Source organism: Aotus nancymaae, unplaced genomic scaffold (assembly GCF_030222135.1).
Source record: "Aotus nancymaae isolate 86718 unplaced genomic scaffold, 86718_ANA_hifiasm-v0.15.2.pri h1tg000059l, whole genome shotgun sequence".
NCBI lineage: Eukaryota > Metazoa > Chordata > Mammalia > Primates > Aotidae > Aotus > Aotus nancymaae.
In genome coordinates this window covers 60,958,682-60,969,419 of record NW_026988473.1, presented here as the reverse complement: position 1 = coordinate 60,969,419, position 10,738 = coordinate 60,958,682, and the positions used below count along the sequence as shown (strand labels likewise).

The window sequence follows — 10,738 nt, the reverse complement described above, 5'->3', positions numbered from 1 at the left end:
AGGTCTGGTTCCCCACATCCCTGGTGCCTGGGGCAGGCCTTGGCACAAAGTCAGCCCTATGCAGATCTGCTGAATGAAGGAATGACTGAATGATCCCCCCCAATCTCAGCTCACAGGTGCACCGGGCAGGCAGCGGGGCCTTCCCTCTGACCAGAGGACAGTTGCCCAGGCCTGTGAAGCATTCCTGCATTGTCCCTTCCCCCCAGAGGGACAGAGAGACACAGGGAAGTCTTTCTGGAATTGTGGTAAGATTTATTCTGAGAATAGAACAGGCTTCCTGTCCCCTAACGGTGGGTCCTGAGAAGAGGGAAGCCCAGGTCTGGGTGGTGTGGGCTGGAGGCCCCACCCATCTGCAATGAGGACTCTCAGGCCCTGTGGGTGCCTACAGTGAAGAAAGCAATTGCTCTCCCCGGCCTCCCCTGACCCTTACCTGCCTGGCCCCCAAGGTCTCCTGGGGACCAGAGATTCCTGCATAGCCAGGAGCCAGCCTGGCCCACCTCAAGGGGCAGGAAGCAAGCACTGTAGGACACGTTCTGTCAGGGGGTGGGAGGCACGGTCTGGCCCCAAGGCTGAAGCCCACAGGTCTGCCACTTGGTCTTGGTGTGCCCCTGTATTCCAGGGGACATGGCTGAGCAAAGTCCCCTGTGTTAGCTTGAGGCTCAAGCTGGCTCACTTCTCCACTCCCTACTCAGGAGCCTTGATTTGAAATAGACATCAAGAAGTGGTGATTACATGAACGTATATATAATGTGTGCACATACAGAGATACATAGAGAAAGGGGTATTATTTTGCCCTTACTCAGCACTTGGTAGTAAGAGTGCTGACACATGAGAATCATTGGCCCCACTTTGTTGAAGGGGGAAATTGAGGCACAGGAGGTTTAAGTGACTTGTTCCCGGTCATGCACAGAGTCCGGCCCCAGGCCCAAGTTCTTGAGGGGAAGTCCCGGCTTTCCAGAAAGAATGCTCTTGTCCTTGTCTTTCATTTCCTGGCCCCTGGTGTGGCCTAGGGCCAAGGTCCAGGAGCAAAGCCAGACACAGAGTGAGGAGGCAAAGTCAGAGAATCCAGCACCTCCAGTCAGAACGCTGAACCACACAGCAGGGTCTGGAGTCGAAAAGTCAGGTTCCCAAAAGGAATTCCCAGTGAGGACACAGGAATTCCTGTTCTTGAATTAACTGCACTTTTTCATTTGCTACACCTGGTCTGGAAGCCCAAGAAGGGCACAGAAGAGATCCCAGGTGGGTCACAGCGCCAACACTCAAGAAGAGTTCTCCAAGAGCACAGCTGCCGGCCTGCAAAACGCCCATGCACAGACATCCTCTGCGTCCACCTCCAGACCTCCTGTGAGAAGGAGGCCTGCTCCCACATCAGTGGAATCAAAGTCACATCAGAGGATCAGGAAAACTGGAGCCAAGAAGAAAAATGGAGGTTCAGCTTTCAATTTTCCTTTAAAAGCCCTAATTAAAATCGAGATTTTTAAAAGAAAAAGAATATAAAATATTGAGGACTAAAAGGAACATTTTGGTCTGGGCAGAAAGGAGGGCATTGTGGCCTCCTAGGCTGCATTTTGGGGGAATGTTGGTGGGGGGCTGTGGCCAGGTGATGGGGCTCCCTATCTCCTGCCAAGCCCAGTGGGTGGCCTGACTCCAGTGGGCCTGGCGCCACAGACCCGAGTCCCTTCTTCCAGGAAAAGCTGAGGTCTTACAGCAGAGAAACTCTGGGAGCATGTCTCCCGCTCTGGTCCCCAAAGCCCCTCCACCTGCCTGCCCCCTGGCCCACCAACGCAGGCATGCTCCTTGCAGCACTGGGCAGAGGAGTCAGGAAGACGCCCTTCCTCACCCCCACTGACACCACCCCCTCCAGGGACCTTAACCCTGGGGCTGGGAATGGAATCAGGAGCAAGAATGAGCAGGCAGCTGCAGCTCCCCTGGGAATCTGCCTCTGAGAGGACCTGAGGATGAGGCGAGGCCCAAGGCAGAGGCGGGGGAGGGCCCCACTTCACCTGCGGCCTCAAAGGTGTCATTTATTCATTTGGCAAATCTCCACCGAGTAAAGAAATGGATGGGTGAGTGGCTGGGTTAGAGAATGAACAAATGTCACTGGCATTTTTCCCAATTCCAGCCTGAGCAGGAGCCGAGTCCTTTCAAGGTGGGAGAAAAACCCAGTATTGTTGATGGGGAAAGTGAGGTCTGGGAGGCTGGGTTGGGCTTAGGACTCAAGGGGCAAGAACGGGGCTTGGGGATGTGGCAGTTTGTGTGTAAACAAGCGACATCTTCTTGGCACTCCTTGGCAGACAGCAGGGCCTTAGCACAATGTTTTCAATGGCTAGAGTCCCTTAGCAGTGGTGACAGTTGAGGTGGGGAAGACTATATTAAATCTCAGGCAAGGAAACACCTCCACGAGAAGGGAATGGTCTGGGGCTCTCAGGACACTGGGGCTGAGAGAGGGGCAGAGACTTCCCAAGATCACACAGCAAGTCAGTGGAAGAGTGGCAAAAGGACCCCAGTGTCCTGGCTCCCAGGCTAGACTCAGGCCCAGTGGGGACATGCAGATGGTGGTGGGAACTGCTGGAGCCAGGTAGGTGGGCAAGTGTCAGACAGCCATGAGGGAGGTGCTGCTGAGGATGTGCACGGCCACGGTGCCTGGCAGGTCGCTGGGCTGCCGGCTGTTTCGGTCCCGGAGGTGGAGGGTATGCAGGGGCTGGAGGTTGTCCGGGTCAGCCTTTAGGTGCACTTGGCCCAGAAACTCATCCTTTAGCACTCGGTGGTTCCAGACCTGGGAAGAGACAGAGGATCGTGGGAGGGGCTGTCTCCCAGACCAGGAATATAGTCTATGGAGGGCTGCTGGTGGTGGCAGGGCCTTGAAGTGCAAGCCTGGCTGAGGGGCAGGAGCCCTGGACTGTCTGCCTCCCCACAAACTGTGGGCAAGCTGGTGCCCCTTCCAGAGCCTCAGGCTCCTCATCTAGCTAAGCTCCTTTCCGTGCATACAGTTAAATCTGTTATTAGCTCCACTACTGATCTTGGGTGAACCTGGACAAGTGATACACCCACTGCCCTAGTTTCCCCATCTTTAATATGAGGGTTGAATCAGCTGCCCCTAAGGGCCTCTTCAGCCCTGAGACCTGCGGGTCTGTGATTTGATCCAGTGGGACCCAGTGTTAAGAAAACTTGGATAAGCCACAGTGGCTCCCACAGGGGGACCCAAATGTTTGTTTATAGATGCTGTCTCACTGAGAGAGATGCTAACCAGAGCCTGAGGGACAGAGGGCACCCTACTACTGAGTTCAGAATCATCGTCCCCAGGCCACATCAGCCTGAGAGAAGGAAGCCATGCTGAGGACACTGGCTTTCTGATGCCCTGCCCAGGTTCTTGGGAAACAGCCACCCCCACCACATGGCATCTCAGTGCCACTTTCCAGGTGGGCCCCCCATGGGAGAATGGGAGGGATAGTTCCCCCAGTTTTGGGGGAATATTTAGCCCAAACTTGATTTCAGTGGTCAGCAGAGATGACCACTGTCCCCAGCCAGGAAACTGACCCTGCTGGGTCTCAGGACCACACCGGCTAATCCAATTAACTCACCTACAGAGGGACCTTGGAGTGGCAAGAGAGCTCCCAAGGCCACACCAGGGATCAGGGACAGACAGACAACCAGAGCCCAGCATGCCTGGGTCCCTGTCAGAGGCTATTCCGCCTCTGAGCAAAGTCCCACGTGTTAGCCCGAGGCACAAGCTGGCTTAGTGGAGAAGCCTCAGGCTGGGAGCCTAGGAGGTGCCTCCAGACCGGGGGACTCACCTGGACAGTGATGGGCTGGCTCGGCTTCTTGCGGTAGAAGATGCCTTTCACATTGTACTCAGGTGTTGACGTGCTCTTCTGCACAGTCGAGCGGATTTTTTCCCCCTCACACTTGATGATCACGTAAGAGTTAGCCCCTAGGGAGAGGGAGTGAGAGATGGGGTGAGGGTGGGGTCAGGGCCTGCAGCAGGGCCGGATATCTGCAGGTGAGATGCCCACCTGGGCTCGGTTATTCAGATGGAGAGACTGGAACCTCACCCACCTCAGGGCCCCTTTATTTCCAGAGACAGGATGGCCAGCAGGGGCACACTGGCCATCTCTGGCCTCCATACCTTTACCCACACTACTCCCTCTGCCCAGAGCACCCTTCTCCCTTATCCCCTTTCATCAGGCTTTGTATCTTAATACCTCCCCAGCCTGAACAAAGGCCACTCCCTCCAGGAAGCTTTCCCTGAGGGCTCCTCCCAGCAGGAAGCCTCCTGAGAGCAGAAGGTAGACCTTTTCCTCTCTATGTGCCCGGCATCAGGCATTACCCCAGAAATGGCCGGGCCTGCAGTGCCTCTGAGAGCAGGAGAACTCTGAGGCTCGTATCCATGCTGGTGGGGAGAGGCCATGGGGCAACTGGCAGGAGGGCTGGGGGACTTTCCCTGGGAGAGCTCACCTGTTGTGGAGTCCTTGAGGCCAGCAGCCCCCAGGACATGTACCTGGGTCACCAGCTGGGGGTAGCCACAGAGAGAGCTCCAGCAGGTATGTGGGGGCTCGTCCAGGCGCAGCTCCCTGATATGGAGCAGCAGGGAGGAGGGGAGTGATGGAGAAGAGCCAGGAAGACAGGGGTGAAGAGGGGGTTCAGGAAGTGGGGAGGGAAGAAAAGCAGTATTTAGCCCAAACTTGATTTCATTTAGTCCTGAGCAAATCCCCACGGGCAGTCCCCAGCTGTCCAAGCCCTAGGGGCTTCCTACTCTCTCTATCCCTATCAAGGGTGCCCTATCCTTCCCTTGGGGAAAGGCAACGTGCTGAGCACCTGCTGTGTACCAAGCCCTCTGAGGGAGTTACGGGTGATTCCTAATCCTCGCAAAGCCCTGGGAGACGGGTGGCTATGATGATGCCCATTTCACAGCTGAGGAAGCAGCAGGCTCACCCAGGTGAAGGGCCTGCCCAAACAGCTGGAAAGCGGGGGAGCCTGGGCCGGCAGGACCCTTGGCTGTCTGGCTCCACGTGCCACAAACTGCTTCCTGGGTCTGGCATGTGGGCCCCGTCTCACCTGCCTGGGGGACACTGAGCCTGGGCTGTATATCACAGTGGAGGGCAGCACAGGATGCACAGGGTCTGTGCCCCAGCAGGGATAGAAAAGGCTTCAGCGGTCCACTGGACCCCAGGGCCACCCCCACGCGAGAGGAAATTGTGGTGACAAGACCCAACCCTGGAACCAAGGCCTGACTCCACCACTGGCTGCATGGCCTTGGACAACGCTTCTAACTTTGATCCCTGAATCTCACTGGTAAAGTGGAGGAGTCAGGCCTCCTGCTCAGGGATGCAGGAAGATCAAATGAGATGAGTGAAAGCTTCTTTGTCAACTGTAGAGTGCAGTGCACATATAAGAAACTGTTCCTAGTCATGGCCAGGGACGCTGGGACAGGGGAACAAGGGAAGAGAAGGGAAGGAGACGGGCCCTGGTATCAGCCCAGGGCGGCTGGAGGCCTAGAGACACAGCATCTCTGAAACTGAAGGTTCCTGGTTGGCCCAGTGTGGACCTCACCCCCACTCATGCTGGCCCCGGGCCCATCCCCAGGTACCGGCAGTTGGAGGGCACATCAGTGAAGACTCGGAGCAGGAACTCGCCAGTGTGGCCTGGCTCGAAGGTGGTGGGGATGATGACATAGCGGCCCTCGGGCTGCTCGGTGCGCAGGAAGACGCTGCGTGAGTTGATGTAGATGGAGCTGGCGGCCTTGTGCTGCAGGCTGTGCATGCGGTACTGGCGGTTTTCCTCCACCTGCGGGAGGCAGGAGGGGCTGGGCACGTGGAGACACACCCTGCAACACCCTGGCCTACCCCATCTCCTCCTCACCACCACGGAAGGGGCCACCGAATCCCTTTATATGAAATGTCTAGAACAGGCAAATCTACAGAGACAGAGGTGGATTCATGTTTGCCCAGGGCTGAAGGGAGGAGGTCAATGGGAGTGGGTGGTGATGGTTAAAGGGAGCAGGTTTCTTTCAAGGGAGATGAAAATGTTCTACAGTTGATTGTGGTGCTGCTTACACAACTCTGTGATCACACAAAAAGTCATTAGATTGTATACTTTAAATGGCTGAATTGCATGCTGTGTGAATTATATCTCAGTAAAAACTACTTAAGGAGGCTGGGCGCAGTGGCTCATGCCTGTAATCCCAGCGCTTTGGGAGGCCAAGGTGGGAGGGTCACTTGAAGTCTCCCTTGCAGCTAGGGAGACTGAGGTGGGAGGATTGTTTGAGTCCAGGAGTTTGCGACTGTAATGAGCTATGATATTGCCACTGCACTCCAGCCAGGGTGACAGGGCAAGACCCTGTCTCTTAAAAAAAAAAAGAGGGCAATAGGAATCCCCCCGATAACAGTGTCAGTGGGGTTTCTGACTCTAACAGCAAAACCAAGTACCAGGATCTGCAAAGGTCACAGCACATGTCCATGAAATGACATCACCAGCTGCCAGGACCTGCTTGACTATCCCCGAAACAAGCGTCACGATATGTTCTGGTCACACTAGTGAAGATCATCCCATGCCAAAGTCACAACATGTTACAACATGCTAGCACACAATGAATATGCCAGCACAAGGGTGTGAACAGACTGCCATGGTGGGACCAGGCACATCAGACACTGAGGACTCAGCATGGACCCAGCCCCTGCAGGTCCCTGTGGTTTCGTTAAGTTCCCCAGGTCTGACAGGCACATGGGGTCCCACCATGCTGACTGTCACCACACACTAGGCATCAGAACACGTGGAAGGCCTCAGGTTCCAGGCCAGGGAGTGTGGCCAGGGGTGACCTCATCGGGCTGTGCTCAAGGATACTTCCTCCTGATACCAAGCAAGCCCTCCAATGCAGGAAGTCTGAGGGACTGCAAAGGGCCCTGAGCCCTGAGGGAGAGCACAAGGGCCCAGCAGATACGCAGGACCTCCCAAGGCCCGGCCCCAACCACCAGCAATCTTCCCCTTCCTCATCCACCAAACATCCTAGGCCTGTGGGTCTTAGGCAGAAAGAAATGAGGCTGAGCAGGCTGGGCCCTCTGTGAATATTCCAAATGGGTCCGTGTCACAGCATCCTCACAACATCTGCCACTGCGGCCACTGTGGCCAGTGACCAAGGTGTTCTAGAGTGTTCTTCCCCAGGCGTGGGCAGCCCAAACTCCAACTCCCTCCCTCTCCCCACCCACATCAGGGGCCCAACTGGTCTCACCTTGTAGATGTCAAAGCCAATGGCCAGGTTCTCACCCTTGCCCTCCCGGCGCGTAGACCGCTTTGGCCGCTGCTGGATGCAGATCAGGACTTCATCTTCTGGTTTCTTGACATCGAAGATGTACTGCAGATGTGGCCAAGGAGAGAGAGAGAGAGAGAGACAATGCAATGAGACCATGCCAGGGATGGGCCAGCTGGCTCCCGGAAGCTCGGACTCCAGAGCCTGGACCAGTCACAGCACCCCTCTGCGCCTTGGTCCCTCTGCTGTGAGATGGGCCTACTAGTGCCTGCAAGGTCTACCCTGCACGAAGGCCAGGGAAACTCAGTGCCATGAAGGCTGCTCTGCGCAGAGCCTGGCACACAGGTGGTGCTCAACAGAAGCACACCAAGCACGAGGGGAAGCGGCGCCATGGGTCAGACTGAGGAGGCTGCGGGGAGAGGTCCCCATGGGGAAGCCCAGGCCAGCCAAGTTCCCCAGGAAGGGACAGAATTGTGCTGTTGTGGAAACAAGGGGTTGAGTCCGAGCTCAGCCTCTAAGTGTCCCTGTAACTCAGGACAAGACACCCCTATGTCCCTCAGAGCCACAGTGTCCTCATTTTTACCACCTGCAGGTTAGATTGTGAGGCTGGTAGCTTCATGACCGCCAGATGGGACCGATGTACCCAACTAACCACCACTGTACCAACAGATTTGCTGAGGCCCAGGGAGTCACAGGGATTACCCAAGGTCATGCAGGAGTCCCTGGCAGGACAGTGGCAAGGCAGCTGCACCCCCCAGCAAGGACAGGGTAGGGGTCCCTAAGAATGCCCACCTGCGGGTTCTGGAAGAAGGTGTCCTTGTGGTTGATGCAGCCGCCGCTGCGGTTCTGTCGGGGGTCCTCATGCGGCATCCAGGCGCCATGCAGCCGGGCCTCCTCCCACGTCTTGTGGATGCTCAGGTAGGATGTGTTGATCAGCCGGCACTTGATGATGTCTGTGAAGTACCGGCACACGTCCTCGAAGGTCATCCTGGATGTGGGGAGGGGATGAGCAGGGTACCTCCCTCACACCGCCCCAGGCCCCTGGCCCCCTGCCCACCCACCTAATATCTCCATATGGCCCAGAGGTGAGAGAACACAGCTGGCTTTGAGAGGGGAGCTAAGCCCATACAAGGGCACAGGCATAGCATTGCATGGACCCTTAACCTCTCTTTTGACCTGTTTCCTCACCTGTAAAATGGGGCTGAATCTAACAGCAGGTGCCCGTCTCAGAGCTAGTGAAGGAATCAGGTAATGCAATCAAAGCAGGCAGTGCAGCTTTCAGCAGACTATGGTGAATCGTGTTAATAACTACTGTCTGCTGCCCTCTACAGTTTATAAAGCACATTTTCACCCATGATCTTCCATTGCTATTGTGTGGCCTGGATAAGCGGACGGTGGGAACCCCATGGTGAGTGTGCTGTGGTGGCCAGGGCGTTGCTACGGTCACTGCACACTGTGAATGCCTCCGGGGGCTGGTGGGGACAGGGAGCAGTGAATCAAGTGTGAACATGTAAGAGAAAGGCCTTCAGAAGAAACCCTTTCTAAAGACAAGGGGTTCTTCCATGTTTTTATCTGCTGCCCCTGAGCAAGACTGGCAAAGTGGCCTAGATGGCCTCCTGCAGCAGCTGACCTGACACCTATAGAAGGGCTCCTCACTGGGGTGCCAGGACCATTGCCATCTGCCCCTGGTCTGCCTAGGCACCCTCACACAATCCAGCATACACAGGATGCCTGTACCCCTCCAGGAAGTGGCTGAGTCTCCCTATCAATCAGGTTCTGTGACACTGAGCCCGGCCCACATTCAGGACTCATGCAGGTCAAATGAATGCAGGATGAACCCTTATTATTACTGGGGTTTTTCTTTCTGATTTTGAAACAGGGTCTTGCTCTTTTGCCCAGGATGGAGTGCAGTGACCAATCATGGCTCACTATAACCTCAGCCTTCTGGGCTCAAGCAGTCCTCACACCTCAGCCTCCCGAGTAGCTGAGACTACAGGGATACAGCATCACACCCAGCTAATTTTTCATTTTTGCAGAGATGGTGCCTCATTATGCTGCCCAGCTGGTTTCAAACTCCTGGCCTGAAGCAATCCTTCCACCTCAACCTCCCAAAGTGTTAGGATTATAGCATGAGCCACTTTACCCAGCCAGTTACTGGGCTCTTGAAGCTGGGCTGCTGTCATCTTCTCAGCTCACCCATGTACCCTCTCAGCTCCCCTCTCAAACCCAGCTGTGTCCCCTCACCTCTGCGCCAGGTCTTCCCTGCCCACCAAGGGCTACTCTGTACCTCAAGTCTCTGCTTAGGAGCTAGCTCCTCTGTGAGCCTCTGCTACCTACTCTCAGAAATCAGGCTGCCAGGGGGCTCCTGGAGGCAGGCTGCAGGAAGGGTTTCCTGTAGCTGGGCTGGGCATGATTCTAGTGCTCCCGGCCACACCACACCGCTGGTGCTGGATGGACCCTCGTGCCTTCTTACCCTTGCTGGGGAGATCCTGGTGGGCCCGCCTCTTAGACAGCCCCCTGACCTGCATGCCAAGGGCTCAGTCTGGGTGCCACAGCGGCTCCAGGACCCCTCAGTTTGGCAGAGGGAACTGTGAGGATGAAAGGGCCTGTTACTGCCCAACTAATTTTATAGAGGAGGAAGCAGGCTCTGAGATGGTGTGACTTGTCCCAGGCCACACAGCAGGTTGATGATGAGGCAGGCAGCAGAGGCCTGGCTCCTGACTCACCACCTGGTGCTCCCTGCCAGGCCCGCAGGAAGCCCCCTCAACCCCAGCTGCCCAGAGCACACACACACTCACCAGAACTCACCGTCGTCCTGCACCGTCACACCCATCTTCTCCCGTTCACTCTTGCTCACTTTCTGCCACTCCTCCGAGCTGGGGTGCAAGGGCCAGGGAGGAGAGAGGGAGCTGTCTAAGAGGCAGGCCCACCAGGATCTCCCTGGCAAGGGCGAGGAGGCACAAGGGGCAGTCCAGCACCAGGCCTCCAGCGTCACGGTGTGGCCAGGGGTACTGGGGCCATACCCAGCCCCTCTCCAGGAAGCCCTGCCTGCCTCCTCCCACAGGGGACTGTGGGCTGCCACCACGCCAGGGGCTAGGAGGTCTGGAAGCGAAGCTGCAGTCAGGGAAAGGGGGGCACCACCCCCAGTGAAGAGGGCTCCTTCACTTAGCACCTGGGCTCCACTCCCATTCTGGTCTCACCAGGGCCATGAGCCAAGCACGGAGGGGTCCCCATTTCTCAGGGCTGTGGCCTCCCTCCCTGCTCCCCTCCCTCGCCCACTCACCAAGCTGGTCTCTACACCCCCCACGGGTCAGCTCACCCCCAACCCCAGGCCTTTCTTGTGCTCAATCCATCACCCCATACACCCACTCCAAAGTAATTCTCCCTTCTTTCCTAGAGTCATCCTCTCCCAGACCCCTTCAAGGCCCAGCCCCAATGCCACCTCCTCCAAGAAGCCCACCGTCCTTGTCCAAGCCCTCATGCCCTGTGCCTGCA

General features: G+C 56.6%; 1 protein-coding gene across 2 annotated transcripts in view; it reads right to left on the bottom strand.

Annotated features, from left to right (window-relative positions):
- Window positions 1-235: 235 nt before the first annotated feature.
- CAPN5 (calpain 5) overlaps window positions 236-10,738 on the bottom strand; it is a 55,676-nt gene continuing 45,173 nt past the window's right edge. For both annotated transcript variants that reach the window (XM_021671815.2, XM_064365317.1), the window contains exons 7-13: window positions 10,042-10,119; window positions 8,036-8,231; window positions 7,226-7,348; window positions 5,588-5,784; window positions 4,456-4,571; window positions 3,795-3,931; window positions 236-2,776 (exon numbers count right to left, since the gene is read on the bottom strand). In XM_021671815.2, coding sequence (XP_021527490.2) covers window positions 2,594-2,776; window positions 3,795-3,931; window positions 4,456-4,571; window positions 5,588-5,784; window positions 7,226-7,348; window positions 8,036-8,231; window positions 10,042-10,119 — 1,030 coding nt within the window. In that variant the 3' untranslated portion in view covers window positions 236-2,593. The remainder of the gene's footprint in view (window positions 2,777-3,794; window positions 3,932-4,455; window positions 4,572-5,587; window positions 5,785-7,225; window positions 7,349-8,035; window positions 8,232-10,041; window positions 10,120-10,738) is intronic.